The sequence below is a fragment of the Pleurodeles waltl genome, chromosome 6 (assembly GCF_031143425.1).
Source record: "Pleurodeles waltl isolate 20211129_DDA chromosome 6, aPleWal1.hap1.20221129, whole genome shotgun sequence".
Lineage (NCBI taxonomy): Eukaryota > Metazoa > Chordata > Amphibia > Caudata > Salamandridae > Pleurodeles > Pleurodeles waltl.
In genome coordinates, this window is record NC_090445.1 from 1191261979 (window position 1) to 1191283035 (window position 21057).

General features: G+C 41.7%; 1 protein-coding gene across 3 annotated transcripts in view; it reads right to left on the reverse strand.

The window, feature by feature from the left end:
* Positions 1-227: 227 nt before the first annotated feature.
* Positions 228-21057, reverse strand: part of PIK3AP1 (phosphoinositide-3-kinase adaptor protein 1) — a 1392564-nt gene continuing 1371734 nt past the window's right edge. For 2 of the 3 annotated variants that reach the window (XM_069240444.1, XM_069240442.1), the window contains one exon: positions 228-916. In XM_069240444.1, the coding sequence (XP_069096545.1) occupies positions 865-916 (52 nt within the window). In that variant the 3' untranslated portion in view covers positions 228-864. The remainder of the gene's footprint in view (positions 917-21057) is intronic. The other variant, XM_069240443.1, reaches the window with a different exon arrangement.

The window sequence follows — 21057 nt, forward strand, 5'->3', positions numbered from 1 at the left end:
TTTGTGTTGTAGTCATACAGAGCTTTTGGGCTCACAGCTCATAACACTGGCTGTATAACAATGAAAATGGATCCAAATGCACTAAACCAGTGTTTCCCAAACTGGGGTCTGACCCAGCTGAGTTTGGTGGGTCAAGAAACTCAGTGCAATCAATATAGATACCTTTAACTTCTGTGTTTATCTTGTCACGTTCGCTGGTGATTGAAAGAGGTCAACTGTCAGGCTGCTTTATTCTTTTAACATGGGGATTGGTGTTTATTTTTCTTTATCTGACTGCAAAGTTACAGGAGTGTTTAAAGTGAATTACGTGACAATGCATAATGTTGTTTCTTGTAATACACAACAAAATGTAATTCCCTGTACATGAACAGCATGTATCCAGAAGTCAGGAAAGCAAAAAACAAGCATGTTTTTTGTAATTCAGAAATGTGCTGGAAACAAAGATTTTAATAGGACCAAAACAAACAAGATACTTTTTTGGTGATTCACAAATGATAACTATTCACAGAAACTCGATTTCAACACTTTATCATTTGTCTGCTATGTAGTTTTATCAGTAAAACTGTAGGCCTGTGCAAATTTTGTGGACATTTCAATGGAAAATGTGCTGTCTGTAAATGACAATGTACTACCACACGACGATATAGTTAAATTCAAATATTGCCCGCCTCATGTCTGTTAAAGGTAGGTGAATCGTCAAACGTTTAGGAACCACTGCACTAAACTATAACAAGAAAATGTGTAAGCCTAAGTAACATTAAATTTGCAATGGCTACTGAAACAATACAGTTTGTATTCAATTCCAGAAAGACCGCCCTGCTGCAGATGAGATTAGACATGCTCCAGGATGTTTCTTTTGGAATATCAGCGTCCTCTAGGTGGCACTGGAGGAGGATGAAAACTGCTGCTCTGGGTCCTGGAAAATGAAAACATAAACAATAACATTTAAATTGTAAGGGGACATGCAATATATATTTATAAGGATTTTACGGCAAAGTAGACGGCAAAACTGATGCACAAACATCCAGATTTCTCAATAAATAAAAACGAAGTTGTCAGATTTAGCACATACAATTCATTGAGTTACATGATATAATAACGATTAAAACAGGGAGCATATCAACTTTTAACTACCTTTGCTGTTGCAGATCAACAAAAGGTCAGCATAAGCAGAGACCTTGAGTCTCACACTGGGTGCCTGAGAAACATGCTAATTGGTTCGAGACTCAGCTGTCACACTGACACAACCAATTGTCACGCACAGTTAACTTTCAGCAGTGACTTGAATCCAGACTCCACAGCTCTACTAAAATGGGCAGTAGACTACCAAAGTTTGCAGCAGTCTACCATCCAGCAGACCCCCATCCCTTTCCTGTGTACCTATATTATCTGGGTCCCTGAAGGAACCGGGACTCCCACATAGGCAACAATCAGTTTTGGTTTAGGTGATGTCCCAATTTGCTTCGGTTGTCTGCTTCTTCCGAACAGGGCCGCATCGCATTCTGTTTTTAAGGGCCATATGTACAAACACATTTTCCGATTGACACAGAATGGGAAAAACCCTTTGCTACATCTGGCCCTAAATGTCCCCGCTGTCTTGTCCACATGGTTGGCCGCCACCTTTTGACAGCTTATTCTTGTACACGTTGGTAAGCTCCATACCAATGTAGTAGATCCCATCTATGTAGTAATTCTTTGACGCATGCCTGGCAGCTGTCAGCAGCTATCTTCTGAATTGTGGGGACACTTCCAGAGGCCACGGTACAAGGGCTTGTACCCTTTTGACGACCTCTCGGTCCAGAGGAGAGTTTTGCCTTTCTTGGTGGTGTCACTATCTCGTGTCTTTAACCCCTTACCCCCGAGGCACTGTTGCTTCGTGAATATTGGCTTTCGATCCTAAACTGGGGCTTTCGGGGCTGCTGCTGTCACCTCTTACCCGTCTTCCATACAGATGCTTCTCTGTTCCTAGTGTATTTCTTGAATAAATGGTTTTAAACTGTGACTGTTATTTAATCTGTTAATAAAGCATAACAACTGCGCATTTGTCTTTTTTTTACTATGATGGGTGTGTGGGTGGTTTTCAAACTGCGTATGACACTACGTATTTCCACGTTCCCCACGTTGTAGTTCTAGTTTTCTTTTCTAAAATAAGCTGCACATCACGAAATGCTGAATGTACTCTATTTCAGCATGTACAAAATGAGTTGTATCTGGCTACATTAGAACAACTTTTGTTTCTGTAGGTCGACTGGTGGGGACGTAGGTGACCTAATTTGAAACTATGGAATGGAGACTATCTGGATGATACTGTGTCACCTCTTAGAACACAGAGTACTTTTTCGTTTTAGTTGATAAACTATCCATTTTCCCGTCTGTGGCAAATGTAGCAGAAAGCTAAACATTGAGGGTGCTTGGGAGAGGGGGCTAGTAGATACAAGTGTTTGGGCACCACATGGGCGGTTACTGCAGTATATGGTTTTTAGAGTTACTACTGTGTTCATGGTTAGGTCAAAGGAAATGGTGGTCACAGATATGGAGGGGGGTGGGAGTGAGACAACAGGACAGAGTGCAGGAGAGGCAAGAGTTGTGGAGCCCGTATCATCCTGATGGGTACCATAGGGACTAAAGGCTGAGGACGAGGCTGGTGCAAGGGAAAGAAAACCAATTTAACCAGAGGCAACACTGAGACATGATCATGCACCCAACTGATCTTCGATACTCTCTTTTATTGAGCTACCAGGGAGAGTGTCTGGAACACTAGAGTTCGTGTACAGGTTTGATGGCGGGTAGGGATGGGCAATAGACACCTAAAGCACTGGAGATAGTGGGTAGTTTTAAACATGTCACATGTAGCAGTGACTGGCATGACAACACCCATGCTAGAAAAGACAGTGGAAGGCACAGTGAGGCACACAGGCTTTATGATGACCAACTACATGCACCAACAAGATTTGGGTAGGAGGCGGGGCTAAACCTTCTATCCTGAAATGTCATGGTGCAGGGAGGCGTAGTGATACAATTAATGAACAGGCAGGACCCGGACATCATACTAATGCAGGAGACACACCCAGCTGGATCGACTGAACATTTCTAGGGAGGGGTAGGTACAAAGGGCCAGATGTGGCAAGTTCCGATTGGCAAAATCAAATGCAAAATGGTGTCTCAGACACCGTCTGCAATTCGCTATGGGGTCGCGAAGACCCACCTGATTAATATTAATGAGGTGGGTCGCATTTTGCGACCTCATAGCGAGTCCATGCACTCACAGGGATTGTGGCCTGCTTAAGACAGCAGACCTCCATGTCTGTGACTGCTTTTTACATAAAGCAGTTTTTGTTTTTTTTGCAGCCCGTTTTCCTTAAAGGAAAATGAGTTGCAAAATAAAAAAAATAACGAAACCATTTAGTTTCTTTTTTTCAGAGTAGGCAGTGGTCCATTGGACCACTGCCTGCTCTGAAAAACCTTTATGGCAACATTCACAAAGGGGAAGGGGTCCCATGGGGACCCCTTCCCTTTTGCGAATGGATTACCACCAGTGTGACACTGGTGGTAACTGCAAATTTTGCGACCGCATTCGCGGTCGCAAAGCAATTTGGCATTGCGATGCAAGTTGCAAATAGGAAGGGGACACCCCTTCCTATTTGTGAGTCGCATTCACAATTTGCGAGTCAGTACCAACTCGCAAATTGTGAATGAGCATCGCGATTAGCATTTTACATGGCGCAAACTGCGATTTTCGCAGTTTGCACCATGCAAAATGCTTCCTATATCTGGCCCAAAGTTCTGGTGCACTCTGGATTCACTTCAGGATTGTGGGGAGGGGGTACCTAGTCCGCAGATCGCTTCGACTAGAAGTTATCAAAACATGGGTGGACCAGTGGGATATGGCAAGGGCAGCTGATAACAATGCCCTCCTGATACTTCCCTCAGGGACTGCAGTGATAGATGTTAATGATTCTGGTAGACTGGTTGGAGTGAGTGCCAAGAATGCTCACCATAATAGAAGGGACCTCAACCTCACACTGAAGGGAGACTGGGATAGGGTAGTGCGGGACAGCCAATTGGGGAGGGAGAGACTAATGACTACAGACATTGATAGAGGCTGTGAGGCTGGTAGACTTGTGATGTGAAGCAAACTCAGCTGCCAGGCAATACTCCTTTATGTTGGGAACAACAGGTTTAATGTATGGGTTGGATTTTTTCTTCGTCCCCGAGCACAAGGGCACAGATCCTCAGACACAAAGCTCCTACAATGGGGATTTATGATCACTCACCACTGAGCATGCAGCTTGGGTTGAGGGTCCATAGGGGGCTGGTTGGATGGAGGCTGGGCTCTTGGGAACTGACTGATTGGCACATAAGGATGTTCATGGGATCAGCCATGGAGCACTATATGAAGGACCATGTAAATGAGGTCCCGTTGTGGATCAGAGTCTGGGAAGCTTGCACAGTAGTAGTTAGGGGTCTCCTGATTACGCAGGTAACTTGGAAAAAGAAAGAGAGAGATTTGAAACAATAGTGGAATTGGGGAAGATAGGCTGTGCCATTGGGAAGCGGAATGCGTTATACAACCAATTTTCGAGTTGCTACATTAAATAGCACTTACACTGGAGGATTGTAGAGTGACTGTCGAGAGTAGGGCAAAGGCATTATATAGGGCAAAGCAACACAAGCTGTATAAAGTGGGGAACAAAGCAGACAAGATGCTGGCCTGGTTAGCACGGAAGGAGGAAGAGTGACAGTGGATACCTAAGAAAAAGACCGAGGCAGGGTCCCTGGTGGAACCGGTGGGAGAACCAGCAGAGACGTTCACAACCTATTTAACTGACTTGTGCCAATCCAAAATGGGGGAACAACCAGAGGAACTTTAAAGGTTTGTCACCGACATACTGATGGCTGCGCTGGGTGAGGACAACAGATGGATGTTGAGAGAGCGGATGAGATTGGGAAAGCCATTAGGCAGCTTAAAGCAGGGAAGATGCTGGAACTCAACAGGTTCCCAGCTGAATATTTTAAATTCCTCTGGAGTAAAATCAGGTTAACCACTCTGAGAAATTCTGTATGGGGCAAAGAAAGAGGAAAGTATGCCTAGAGATCTTGGGACAGCCACCACTGTACTTTTTCATAATGAAGGAAAGCCAGAAGATCTGTGCGCCTACATGCCACTGAGGTTGCTGAGACACAGTCTCAGGAGATTGAATGGTTTCCTGGCTAGAAGAGGGTTTATGGCCAGTCGGTGGTACTATTGGTACTCGATGCAGAGGAGCCATTTGACTCAGTGGAATGGTGTTTCTTAATTGCAGCTCTACAGAAGATTGGATTTGGTCCTGAGTTCTTAACATGGATAAGGCTACTCTACGTGAAGTCAGTGGCAAGGGTATGAGTCAACTGTGTACTGTCCATTGATTTTAAAATGGGTAGGGGGCAAAGCAGGGTTGGCCACTCTCCCCCCTGTTGTTTACGCTAGTACAAGACTCACTGGCCAACTGAGTGAGGGTGGACACCCAGATATACGGGATAACCCTGGGGAGCCCCCTGACGAGCTGAGAGTGCCCTGTGAGAGTGCCCCATTTGCTGGTAGCGAGAGGGGTGTATGTGATTCTAGGTCGGCTGAGTTCTAAAGACATAATCTAAGAAAGGTCCTTGAAGAATATAGGCAGGACTTGGGGCACTGACACAGGCACCCCATCTTGCTGCTAGGTAGAGCAGCCCTGTACAAAATGATAATGCTACAAAAATCTTTATATATGTTGCAAAACAGGCTGTTTGAGGTCCCCGAATAATTCTTCTGGTGGGAGGCCTCACTGACAAGACTGTTACTATGGGACAGCAGTTCACCAATAATAGCGCAGGTGATCCTGACAAGTAATCCCTACGACTGGGGAATGCTGTTCTCCAAGATGAAGTTTTACTACTGGGAAGAGCTGCTTTTGATGGTGAACAACTGGGCATTTGCGGACCAGCAAGAGCCAGCACTGAGAGCAAATAGACATGGTATGGGCACATAGGGTAACCCTCTTGATTATCACAGGTGTAACCCTCTAGACTATATAGCAAAATTCAGCCAGCCCGAGGACACTCACAGATTGTCACAGTGGTCGGAACAGGGAAAAAATCTTCATGGTTGCTGGGCGGGAAGGGAAGGCTACACTAGAGACCCTTTTGGAGGACTCTGACCTTCCAGCTGATCTAAAGGGGCTCAAGGATTCGAGACAATGGGACATGTTGAGCATCTCCAACCTGTGAGACAAATGGGATAAGCAGGGACTTCTCCCCTTTAAAGAGTTGCAGAAACATTACAAGTTAGCAGAATCCCATTATAGGCCCATGCAGATGAAGCACGGGTTAGCACATCACCATGATAAACTGCAAGACACCTCCTGGTCTAAGAAGACCGCAATCAGTAAGGCAGGCCTATGTCATGACGTACATGATGATCCATGTTCGCCTATGATAACAAGAATCAGTATTAGGGATCTAGACAACAGTACATTTGGGTGCTCTCTGTAGAGGTACACATCCACTAGCATACAGAGGACTTATCCGTCTCAACAATATTTTAAAAGTTATTCCTCACAGTATTATTACACAGGGTGTTGGTATCACGTATATCATCATAATAATCTGTTCAATCAAAGAATCCAATTGTATTTGCTTTATCCAAATGATAAGGCAGGGAAATATAAAGATTTAATTAATAAATTCAACAGAAAATGTATAATTTTTATGTTATATTTAAAAATAAAGGATGCTGAGAAATATTAGCAAATCCAAACAAGCATTTGCAATGCAATGGGTCTGTGTTTGCTCGAGTTAGAACTTTTAGCATTGTAAATGCTTAATTGGACTTTTCTTGCCACAAAAATTTAAAATGAAAAGTAAAACCGTTGACAGAAGCAAGTCAATTCAAAGCGCCCCGGCCACCATCAGCGTGAGCGCGAACCCCTGCATGAACGTGTAGAAAGGATCGTGGCTGGGATGAAAGGCAAACCGAAATTGGAGTAGGGGCCATCACATGCTGTAACAGGAGCAAGTGTAAAGTAGTGTGATGACCAACAAAAATGTTCACTTAGTGAAAGCGCCTGGGAGGGAACTCAGCACACAAAGGAGGGACATTTCACAAAAAGCACCAATAAAAATTAAGCATTAAAGACAAGCACAACAAAGAATGAATAGCAAGAGTTGGTGTAGTTAAAAGCCGACAGATAGATTACAACAGGCCAGAGCGCTTGCGCGCTCGACTCTAAAAACTTATGATTTATATGTTATTCATGAAAGTAAAGATCATAGGGTTGGAATCCTATAGTAGACCAAGTAGTCCACACGAAATTGCTAAAATGAGATCAAAAGGAAAAGGGATGAAGGGACTTAGGCTGGGAGTGATCTCATATGCATACTGGGGTGCAAATTTGGCCCCATCTCAGTCCCTTGTATTTGGAGGTAGTAGTCTAAGCTAAAAATGAAAACATTGTTCGAAAGACAAAAATGTAGCATTTCAAGAATCATTTGATTACATTCATAAAAATGAGCTTGTCTAGTTGCTAGTGATGAACTACTAACCCCTTAAACAAGTACATACTGATGTCATCCCCCAGTCTTAGCCCCATCATCCCATATCCTTATGAACTCATTTTAACGATTTCAGACTACATAGTCCAGTATAGGATTCCAACCCTTATCCCCCACCATTTTTTCTATGATCTTTACTTTATGTAAAACGCAGAAATTATATGGTTTTTGTGGAATGTAATAATAAAATACATATATTCTCCACCTTGCCGTTTGGATAAAACAAATTGGACTCTTTGATTAAACTGAATTATATGGCATATATGTGATACCAACAACATGTTTAATGTAACTTTGGGGAATACCTTTTAAAATAGGCTTTCGCTAAAAGTATTAATGGGATCCTGTAAAAATAATGTTGTATGCTATAGGATCAGTACACTGCTTAACTTCTTACAAACTTGCACAAACACTATGAGATTCTCCTTTTTTCCATTAACTTTTTAAAGTGACGGGTTTAAATACTATAATCAATTACTTATATAATTACTTCCTTTTTGACCCGAACTTTATTCATTCTTGATTAGCTCGGACCCCCATATGTTGAGATTTACAGACATGATTACTATTTCATTCCCTCTCCAAGATGGCCGTCCTGCGTTTCCCCTCAACCTCCAGCGCTCTTCGGGACTAGGGCCCATATTTATACTTTTTTAGCGCCGCATTTTACGTCAAAAAAAGCGGCGCAAATTTACAAAGTACAATTGTATTTTGTAAGTTTGTGCCGCTTTTGCGTCAAAAAATAACACAAATGCGGTGCTAAAAAAGTATAAATATGGGCCTAGGTCTCTTCTAACTACTGACCAAGTTCAACATCTTCTACTTAATATGGGGCCAGATGTATGAAAGCATTTTGCATTCGCAAACGGTGCATTCTGAATGCAATTTTTAGGAAATTGCAACTCTCTAAATTAGAAATCACTAATAAGGATTCATTATTTGCGATTTCTTAGCACATGTATGAAGCAATTCCTAAATGCGATTTTGGCATTCAGGAATCGCAAATTAACCAGGTGCAAAATTTAAAAATGCATTTAAAATGCATTTTTAAATTGTACATGTAAAGCACACATGCCCTTTTGGCATGTGTGCACCTTACATGTCCCCAAAAAGTATTTTGGGGTGCAGCAGAGGGGCCTTAGCCCCCCAGCACTCTGGGGGTTTTGCATTTCCAAAATTGCGATTTCTGGTTCAGAAATCGCAATTTTGGGAATGCAAAATATTTGCAGATATGGGCCAACAGGCCCATAGCTGCGAATGGGGCCGGTATCGCAATTTGCGATTCGGTAATAGCATTTGAGATTTTTAAGAAATCGCTACTACTGATTCGCAAATGTGACACATGGCACTTTGCGAGTCGGAAAAAGCTATTTCTTAAAAATCGCTATTTCCGAATCGCAAAGGGCTGTGATGATACATCTGGCCCATGGTTCCTACAATTTTCCTACATAAACCGCCCGACTTCAACATCTGTTGAGACTTGCAGTAACAGATGGTAGTCTCCGTATTAGACCTCATTTGCTGGCTTGGAAACCACTCTACTAATTAGTCTTATGCGCAGCTTTTGACCATATATCCTGATTTTACCATTTATTTTTCCTGCATTTGGCAACAAACCACCACTATCTACAGGTACTCTTATTTAAGTTCTAATTAGTCTCTGCTGGGTCCGGTCAGGTTATTACAATACCCAAAATACTATTTTTTTTAAGTGACATATGAAATATGAACACCTTTCATATTTCAGCTAGATTTTGGCAATGATCTTAAAGCTGCACTTAGGAGTATTGACAGAAAAAAGGGATGTTTTTTTCTATTTTCAACAGGACTTAGCCCCGCCATGGATTTGTATTCATCCCTGAGATCCCATTATTATTCTGGTCTTGTCTTGAGTGTTGCAGATGAAAGCCATCTGCTCATTTCCATTAATTTGTAAACGAATTATCTACTGATCCATGACATTTTAGTCTTTCACCATACTTTCACAATTACTACACCTTCTTTCTAAATTTTGGATGCTACCACATTGAACCACTGGGTGTCGTACACCACTGTAGCAAGAAACTATTTTCATACACAGTTACATTGGCTAAATAGTACTACTGAACTCAATGACCAAAATATTGATTTATGCTTTCTAATGAATATATTTTGATTTTGTTTCTTTTTGTATATTGTTTTCTTTTAATGTTTCATGTAATTTGTGTGATGTCAGACTCAATTCGGTGTTATGATTTGACCACTGTTTATGATTTGTTAGATTCCGGTGTGGTTTTCTTTGTTGCCTTACCTTTATTTTGGCTATGTGTTAAATGTATTCAGCCTTGAGAAAGCATCTAGCCTGTGCGCATTGAAGGGGTTTGCACAATGACATAAGCCTCAATGTAGTTAAAGGCATATGAAATACCACATGAATAAAATATGAGAAATAAAGAACCAAGCTATCCAAGCAGTGCTTAATTTGTGCTTGTTGTTTCCGGTGCTGAGCACCAGCACTTATTTGTGAGGGCCGGGGCTTATTCTTATGTCTCAAGCATTTGCTGCGAGCAAAAGACACATATGGGAAAGACGGAAGAAGGAAAAACTAAAAAGTGTCATAAAGAGAGAAAGTAGAAAGTTGCAGGATAAGCTGAAAGGGCAGGGGTGGCCGTAAATGGATTGAAGAGGCCCGAGATGGCTTCAGGATTACGCTGCCTCAGTATTCAGTGCTTGCAGATTTAATTAAAGCAGTCTCGTGTTTAACAGAAGGGCATTGAGCACCGGCACCTCTTTATTTACAAATTAAGCACTGTAGCCAACAATTCTGATTCAAGCATTTGCGTGTTCAGCTCATATCAAGCTATGGAACTTATTATCTAACCTATACTTTTGTTGGTTAACTTCACTTTTTGGGCATATAGGGGTATGGCCCCTTTCTAGGTTACTACTCATGGAATATGCTGTTCCTACCCACACTTTAGGTAAACACAACTAGTGTCCCTGAGTGAAACAATGGTTGGTGAAAATGTTTATAATTTGGAGCAAAACCTCTCACCCACCAACAAGGGTGGCATGCTTCATCATTGGGGAGCTCCTCGTTGGGTCAGCACTGCAATGCCCAGCAGGCCCCTAAGAAAGGACTCTTTGCTGGAGTTCTTTTACTTATTTGGCTGTTGATGAAGTTTTGAATAGGTGAGAAACTGATTGTAGCAGTGCAGATTGGTGAAAAAGTTTGATTAAAATTAACTAAGGTACTCTGCTAAAATTATATTTATTCTGGAGGTCCTTGTTAATAGATAAAAACAGAGTGGAATATATAGGAAAATAATGTTCCTTATTTTTCTCTATAACTGGTCAACTTTGTTTAGTCTGAAGATCTAAGGCAATTCACCAGGACCCTAATAAAGTAATCTACATATAAATGGGACCCTAACTCGAATTGAGAAGTGTGCCCATTGTTAGGAAACACCAAATCTGTATTTTAGAAAGTAGGTCTACCTCTTGGCATTCGCAGAGATAATCCATAACATACAACTAACCTAAAAATACATTAAACATACATATAAATGTGGGAGAGAAATATCACGCGCCAGCGACCAAACAAGTCTTTTTTGCATGAATAAGGTTAACCAGGAATCCAACATATATCTACAACCACGAATATTGCACCATAGTGTTGCCAGAGCCATAGATAGACACCATAACATCAACAGAAGTACGACAAATATTTATGCAAAATACTGAGTGAAAATACAGGATTTTGTCTTACCAAATCGCCACTAATAATAGTCCCCTTAGGACTCGCAGGATCGTAAAAAACAGTGTTAGTTTCTGAATAGGACGATATTTGTATCAATAAATAAATGGCATGCTCAATTTATAGCGTGTCCGTAGAGGAAAAGCCCGTCAGTTACTTGCGAATATGTTTGTGGAAACTGCCTTTTTTCCTACCCCGTCTCTGCGATCCTGAACATGCTGGCGTGGGCATGGCTTATTAGTACTCAGCAGTCGGCATCTCACGACGCATCAAGACGCAACCATAACCAAGTATCAGAATGTTAAGCGGGCTCGACCTCGGCTCCATGTTGAGGGAATTTCGTAGTAATTCAGCATAAAAAATGATTATGGCATGTCACAAAAGTGAAAGGTCATGGGGCGTCCCTGTGTGGATATAATGAAAGTGACCCTAGGCGGGATCAGGAACAATGGTTCAACCTCAGTACAATGTTGGGAGAATTTTGCACCAATTAAGCATAACAAATGATTATGGGGTGTTCACAGTAAATGAAGGGTGATAGGGCGTCCCTGTGTGGATATTATAAAATGTCCCTCAATAAAATATGTAATGAGGACATGTCATCCGACATGTATTATCCTGTCCAAAAACAGATGGGTAAATATCAAATGTAGTGAAAGACACACTCATAAGGGGGTCACGCAACAGAGGGATCACTGATATTACAATTCGCTCCAAGGAATATCGTCATTTAACCCATTAGTGTTGGTTTTTAGATGGAGCACCCACCTCTGTTCCTTTTGTAATTAGCACCGATTTGTCACTGTGTGTTACAGCCGCCAGGATAGTACACTTCATATCATCAGGGCTGTGGTTCAATTTCAGGAAGTGTGCACTCATTTTTGTTGTGATTCTTAGGTCTGAACCCATTCCTATGGTCATTGATGCGTATCTTCGCTGCCCAATCCCAATTTGCAAGGGCATGTAATCATATAAATACATTTCATTGTATTGAAATTGATATGTTTTTTGAGTGACCAACTTTTGCCATCATCTAATAAAACCTCTCTGAATTTTTTTGTCAAAATGCAAACATTACATCTTCTGCAGGGAAAATGACCAGTAATAAGTGACAGTCCCCATTTATGTTGCCTTGTTTGTGTATTCCCCAATGGTCTGTTGCGGACCAGCATATCCTTGAGATATTTTTGTGTGTTTGAATGCAACACAGGAAGTCCCAAAATAAATTAACCACAATTAAGTATGTTCCATCGTTTAGTGATAATTTTTTTGATCTTATTAAAGTTGGGAGTAAAAGTTGTCACACAGGTGACTGTGTTCTATGGCTCTCGTGGTTTATGTTTCAATAACGCCTCGCAGTCATTGTTCCTAGCTTTTTTGTGTGTCATATTAGTGATATTGCGAGGTAGTTTCTCTGCAACAGTTTACTGTTTAATGTAGATGATTGTCAAAATCCTTAAGGTCACTACATTTTCTTCTTATCCTAAGAAACTGTCAAATGGCAAATTATTCCTTGGTGACCTAGGGTGATGCATTGGCGGCCGGCAGCTTTAGGAGGGAGGGGGGCGAGCGGGAAGCACACACACACTCATTCTTTCATACGCACATCCATTAACAACACTCATAACATTCAAACATGCACGCACGCACCAAACATTCATTTTAAAAGATCACACACACACACACACACTCATTCTTTCACACACACACGCACGCACATCCAATAACAACACTCATAACATTCAAACATGCACACACCAAACATTCATTTTAAAAGATCACACACACACACTCATTCTTTCACATGCACACACACCCATTAACAACACTCATAACATTCAAACATGCACACCATGCACGCACCAAACATTCATTTTAAAAGATCACACACACTTACCTTCAGTCTCGGAGGTCCCAGGAGGGTTGGGACTGCTGCCTTCCCTCATTCCCATCCTAGACACAGAGTGGGATGGAGTCAGTGAGACTGCTAACCCCACCCCACTCTGTGATAAAGTGTCACAGATTGACCCTCGCCCTGGGTGCTTCAGGGCTTAAACCTGAAGCGCCCAGGTCGAAGTTAATGGGTGATGCTTTCCTCGTCACCTAGGGGAGGGCCTTGAGGCACCTTTGCTGATCTGAGGAGGTCACGCCCATAGGAGCGGTGACCTCCTCAGCCCAGCAAAGTTCAGCTCAGGCAGCCAGGAGTCTGCGCAAATCGCGCATGTCTGCTCCTGGCTGCCTGACCTGAACATGAAGAGTGTCTGTCAGGCTGACAGACATTCTTCATGAGGGGCAAAAGGTGGGGGGCATGGCCCCTCCGCCCTAAAGGACGGGCCACGCCTGGGGTGATGGTTGTCAAATTGTAGTAAACTATTGTGATCTATAGATTTTTTTAAAGTTTTCAGTAGGCCATTGCCAATGGTAACTGTTAGGTCCAGAAAAGAAAGTTCCTTGTCACACATATTCTTTGTAAATCTTAAGTATTGGTTCAGAGATTTCATTCAAACTGTGAAGTCTTCACATGTTTCAGGGTAGCCTTTCAAAAATATGAGGATGTCATCAATGTAACATTGCCATAAATAAATATTATGTCTGTAGGGATTGTCCTCACACAAAATAACATTTTTCTCAAAGTATGACATATACAGGTAGGCCAGGCTGGGGGCAAATGTGCTCCTCTTGGATGTCCCTTGTGTTTGCAAATATAGGTTATTTTCACATTGAAATAAATTATCTTTCAAAGCAATAGATGTACACTGAGTGATAAAATATACCGGTGTTGGGGAGATCCAATCTCTAGTCCTCTTTATTCCCTCAACTTCTTCAAGTGTGGCATATTAAGGAATATTAGTATATAGTGCCTCCACATTCAGAGAGATCCGTAGATCAGTAATGCCAACTTGATTAGTCTTATCAATAAGATTGAGAGCATCTTTTGTACCTATCAGAAATGATCGAGCTTTTTCTACCAGTAATCTTAAAAACAATGGTCACAAAATTTAGACAAAGGCTCCAACAGGGAGTCAATGCCTGAAACAATTGTGCGGCCTGGTAGAGGAGTGAGACCTAATGTGTTTTGGGTAAGATGTAAAAGTATGGAATTCTTGGATGTTCATTGATCAAGAAATCCGATCCTCTCTTTGTCCATCCCATCACTTCAGCTTCATTCAGTTTGGTGCAAATTTCTTGAGTCAAGCTTTTGTGGGGTCTTCACTGATAACCATGCAACTGTATCCAACAGTTGTCTCAGACATTTTTTTCTATAATCTATGGTGGACAGGGCCATTATAGCAACACATTTGTCTGCGGGTTTTTTGATGATGGAATCATCATTAGAGAGAGAGCTGATGGCCTTTTTTTGCCTCTTGATAGAGTGAGAAAAGGTCTCATATCTCTTAATTTCTTAATGTCATTCATTGCTGCCTGTTCATAGGTGATGATTTAATTTGGTATTGTGTTGCCACCCAGAGCGAAAGTGGTGGGGTTTCTCAGATCCGAATCCCTGTTGTCTCTGGTACAGCCTTGTCTGAAAAAAAGGCTGAAGGCGAATATTTCTGAAGAAACTTCTCAGTTTGCAGTTAAGTCTGAAAACATTTTCTTGAGGGGTTGAGATGAATCCCAGTCCCTTGCTGAGAGCCTGTTCTCAGTCATAGTGAGTTCTCTATGTGATATGTTCACAATCAGGTCATCTTGTGGTCCATTGTCTTGCTTCTTGTCACCATCTGGAGCTGCCTTTGGTTCCATGGTATATGCTTGCCTCTTCTTGTTCTTCCTTTGCCACAGCCACTGCCTAAAAAATGCTTAGCAAACAGGAGCTTTAGTCTTGGGAGAAATATAGGAATATGTTGTGGCCATATTGGTTGAGGGTATTGAAAAGAACCCATTAGATACCCAGAGACTCTGGAAGAGTCTCTTGATGCATCATCACTGCCCCAGCTGTCAAAGCTAGAGGCACTGCTGAATGGCTTTCCTTTTGCCCACTGTGTGGTATTTCCTTCTTTTGCAGTTGCTTGATCCCCAGTAGAAAAGTCCTCTCTAAAGTAGGAATACATCTTCTCTTGAGCAAGTGTTTTGATACCCTTCTGCAATTTGGTGATCTTTTGTTGCATCGGGAATTCTTCATGTTTATTAATTTCTGCATTTTATTCTTTAGATACTGCTTTTCGATGCATTCTCTGCAATATTGATTATATCAGTAGAGCTTCTGATAGTCTTTTTGCAATTTTCATAATGAGAACCACCCAGTCACAGATAGATTTCCAAGCAATCGGTGACTGCTCACGACGAAAGAGACTAGCCGTTACTGTGCAAGATTGAGCTCATAATAAGGAGCGATAGTCCCTCACCCCAAGATCAGTCCCCCTAGCAAAAGTCATATAAAGTTTTTTTCAATTTATGTTCTGAAGGCGACGAATATCAGTTTAGTTTGGATGTTATTAATTTTGCAATGGCATTAATGATCCGTGCAAATAAAATAAATGAATTAATGGAAGTATCTACTCACGTTACTTCAATGAGGCTAGTATTGGATATGTTTAGGCAGACATGTTGGGAGAGTGTCCTCTACTCAACTAATAATGATCCAATGTTTAAAATATTCTGTTACCTGTACAATGACTTTATGAAAATGCCAGTTAGTTTTCATACCATATTGCTCAGATTGTGCATGCCATAGTAAATATCGATGTGCATCTCCATCATATCTGTTCAATGACGTCTTACCATGTTTTAATATATACATTGTCTACTGTAACCGATAGCTGTTGACGATCAACCAGTCTAGCTTTAATTTTGGTGGATCCTTATTTCTAACATGTATTCAACCACAGCCTTATATCACTGGAATTTTGATTTCACACTGCCTCAATAATAATATTTCCTAGTTAGATAGCGCCACCTGTTGACTAAAGCCAATTGTGCACTCAATGTTGAAGTTTGTTTATCAATAATTCGGAATAAATGGCCGTTAATTGTAATCTGGAACACTCACATCTTCTTCTCCTCATTTTATCCCACCCCACTGGTTTAACACTGCTCCGATGCTGAATTCTACTGCCATCTAATTTTATGAGTGCTCCATTCATACTTTTGTTAACTCTTCTGCACGCTCTCTTTTTTTAATAGACCGTAGCATAAACCTCAATGTCGAGGCCATCCCAATCATGACGATTTTGTTGATATCAATCCGATCCACTAACTTTACGCCTACACTCACCCAACATCTACTTTCCAATCATGCTCTTAAATGCAAGATCTTCAAATGCTCACTGCAACAGATTATTCAGCCTAGACTGACCATATTCTTGACGCAAATGTAATCACTTGGTTAAATAAACACTCAAATGCTATTCTTGACAACCTTGTCCCACAAAACTACAGTACTTTTAGGGCTGACACACAGTTTATATATATGTGGTGAATTAACAGTAATCATCAAGTACTCACTGGAAAGCAAGACAGTCCCAGCAAAAGGCTATATTACACCTTTGAATGTCTCAACCTATCTCAGTAACTCACCATCATCCGCTTTATATGTACACACAAGCTATCAGTCAACCAAGATCACTTCTAAATTCATTGACCATTTAATGAATAAGGTAATCGAAATAATTATGTTCACAAAAACTAACCTCTTTCTGAGCAATGTTAACGTAGACTAGGGGACTTCAAAAAAGTAAACATTTCAAAGATATAAAAAAAACAATAGAGCTTCAGGAGATTTATCAAAATGTTTCCTTGCTCAATCACTCACTCAAAAGGCAAAGCTCTTGACCACATACTTCACAACACCAGCTGAGTCCAATATCTTTGCCCAATTACCATTGACTGTTGTAACGATCTTACTGTTCCATTTCACCTTTTCACGCACTCCAAACCACGTTCATCCAAATCACTCATCTGCAAAATACTTACTGCTGTTTGAAACAACTCACCCGCCAATCCATTTAGAACACATTTACCATGAACTAAGCAAAATAACTGCCTCCAAATACAGCTCCCTCAACAGTTGTTGAAAGGATGGTCTCTGAATACAGCAGTCTAAATACACCTAAAGTTGGTCAGCTGGCTCCTCTACAACTCACAAGGCCCCATACCAAACCTAGCCAATCATGCACTCAGAAACAATCTACAGGCAAGCAGTGCCTTCATGAAAACCGTCAATGACTGCAGAAAAACATCAGACTTTCACAAATATCATCTAAGCTAAAAAACTCAGAAAAATATATGAGGTCCTCTTCTCACCAGCTAAATCCTCTACATTGTAGACCAAAATAAAATCTTCTGCCACTGACATAAAATACCTTTTCTGGCACGCAGGGTAGGGAGTAATAGCGTCAGCATTTCTGACGCTGCTGAGATACTGTTCAGGGTTAGCAACAACATTTTGGCGCTAACCCTGATCAGTGCATAGGGGCCCATTATAAATACTGGTGTGTCCCTTTTTAACGCCTGCTCTGAGCAGGCATAAACAATGCAGAAAATAATGACGCAAATAAATCTTTTAGATTTCTTTGTGCCATTTTTTTGTCCTCCCTAATGGGGGAATGCCCCCCTTGCATACATTATGCCTGGCGCAGGCATAATGTGGTGCAAGGGGTTATAACGTGGAGCAATGCATGCATTGCGGCACTTTGTAAATCTGCCATGGCGTTTTTTGGCCATCTAACGCCACATTAGCATAAAGATGACGCTAGGTCCTCCTAAATCTGGGCTTAAATGCCCACCTGTTCGCACAATTCATATTCTAATGTCCTTAAGCGAATCTACAAACTCGGTCACTAATTATTATGTACATTTATTGTTCGATGCCCTGTTCATTGTTGGGCTGTTTTGCTGACTTCCCTTGCTCCATGTAACTCTTTTCACCTTTGGAAATGTGTCAGTGTAAAGCGCCATCCTACCACCAAGGAGCCTTACTTTAGTTAATAGTGTGGCAAGACTCACAAAGCACACCATGCTTGCTGAACTGCATTCAATGGGTATTGCATATGTACAGACACCTCTCTCCTTCATTGCTCTGTGCCTAAGTCAATGAATGTCTTTGCAGTTTAATGAGACAAGAAACTCTAGAAAACGTATGATAGAACATAGGACTATCAGGCCCTCTCTCTGAAATCCAGACGGAGGCGTCCTTTCTATGTTGCAGGCATTTGCACCATCATCTCTATTTACTCTCCACATTAGTCTCTGCTTTAGTCCTCATTCTGCCATTGCAATCATTCTACTAACAATGATGACCGCGTAATAATATCAGAAAACTGAAATACCATAAAATGAAATGCTATGTTACTTTCTAGTACAACGAAACTACTCCTAAGGCAGTGGAAGCACACCTAGGGCGTTTTGAAATGCTGGTTAGTTTAGCTTCTTGTTTGTTCCTTTCATCATATGTAGCTATGGCCAGGGTCAAGCACCCCGCCCCTTCCCGAGTTGACTATGCAGCCTTATCACTTTCATTTCCCGGTGTCCTATTGTAATTGTAACAACTCTACCACTGTCATATTTCATATAAACTGGGTTCTGGGAAATAGCACAATGATAATGGAATCTCCTGCAATAAGCTGTTTACTTCTTGGAAGGAGAGCTGCAAAGCAGCTACAGAGGGCTTTCATGTTCAATTCAAGCGAGTAATTTGAAAACAAATCTTTTAATGATAGCTAGAGATGCACGAATTCCATATTAAGTTGAAAATACCACCACAACATGCTAATGGGGAACTATACTGAAAATACATATAGTATCCCAAGGACAAGCAGCAAGAACATTTTATGCTACTTCAACCAAAGCAAACCCATTACTTAAGGACACATGAGAAAGACAACCAAACACCAAGTAAACACAGCTGAGTGAGAAGAGATTATTGGACCATGGACAGAAAATATTAGAGATTCAAGATCGAGACAAATACAATGAAATATCCTAAAATACACATAATGAACCACAACAAGTGGTTCAAGATTGTCCATTTGTCAATGGACAGATTAAAGAATTACTGGGGCAAGTCATGAAGTACTAGTTACTTGAAGTCAGATATAGGAGCTGGTGGAGAATGTTTTCCTTCATAAAAAAATACAACATTAGGTCAGGAATAGTTTTGATAGGACTTTAGGCATGGCTTAAAGACTGAATGTAGAGCAAAAGAAATTATGTGAGTATGTCAGCTACAAGTGCTAATATTGCACTAGTAATGGAACCTACATAAAAATACATACTCCTCTAATAAGAAACAAACTAGCCTTTGCAAGAGGGTTTCCACGGGCATATTCATGAGAGAAGCCTGCACGTTTCCTGAAAATCCTGAGGAACGTATCCAACATGGCAGAGCTGCATAGCGCTGAGGCCAACTGCTTTCTCTATTAAGTGGTGTCTAGGCCAGCATGAGTCACATGCTTGCTGCATCTTGTGCATCATGCATTGTTTGGGACAGAGAGGTACCAAGTTCACCTGGAATTGCTGGCAAGATCTCACTAGCTATATCCCAAACAACATGTATACAGCTTTCTAGTAAACTGCTTATCCAATCAGTGCCAGGTTGGTTGAAGGGAACATTTGATTACCAAAAGCCTCAATTTGGTCTCTATTGTGGACCGCTTCATCGTTCGCTTGGCAGGTGAGACAGGGTAGAGTCAGCCTCCATGCCGGGTGTCCATAGCAGGAGTGACCTCTGGGCCAGGCATCCCTGGCAGGTGCAGCCTACAGGGTGGGACAGACTATTCGCTTCAGCAGCGATTCTTAGATGCACCACACACTGGCAGCAACAGTGCCAGTCTTCTGATGCTGGAGGAGCTGATTGGAATGTGCTTATGCAGTTATGTTTCTTCATGCAGTTCACCATTAGAACGAAGCTCGAGGAGACTGGAAAACCCCTTGCAACATAGTATGCTTCTTATGGGTGCCCCAAACACAGGGTTCACAGCTGGGCTTCTCCTCCCGAACAGCCCCTCCTCCTGCAGGACCAGGCACTCTCCTTCCTTCTCTGAGCAGGCAAGCAGCCTTCTATGTACAAGACATAATCAAAGATTCCCCAGTAAGTTGCAGACTTCAGCTGATGTCCCCTCGCCTCTGCAGGACTGGGTGTCATGCAGACCTCAGTCTTCACAGCAGCACTTCATGTACTCTGTGGAACACTTCTTTCTTTTGTCAAGAGGAACTTGAAATGGAACACAGTGGGATGGTTTGGATCCCACTTTTGCACTAACTTTCTTCAAAGGACAACCTGTTCGAGGTAGTTACATTTCAAATGGAATTTTCTGGCTGCAAGGCAGACACAGCCTTGTGTAAGGTCATTTCTCTCTAAGAAGGTAAGGTTGACTCTGGCCCCAGGAATACCCAAAATATAAGCACAATGAAGAGTGAAGACTGCATTTGGCTGACATCAGCCTTCCTGAAGTAGCAAACAGTGTCAATCTAAAGGGCAAGCCTTGCCTAGAAACATCTCCACTTTTAACAACAGAGCATGCTGATTCACCACCTATACCCCACCAACTACTAAATGTCAGTGCTCAGGAAATTCTACCCAGCAGTCACTTGTGAAAAGGTTAGTAAGTGTAGTCCTCTCTCCATCCTCCCTCACTTCTGTGTCTGGGTCTCCACCTTCTGGCTTCAGTAGTGCAGGCATTCTACTTCCAATGTCTGGGGAAACTGTAGCTCTCCTCCATCTTGTGCCATGTTAACGCAAGGGCCTTCTACTTGGCTCAGTAAACACATTCATAATGCACACAGCCCGACTGTTATGTATGTGCCACTGATAC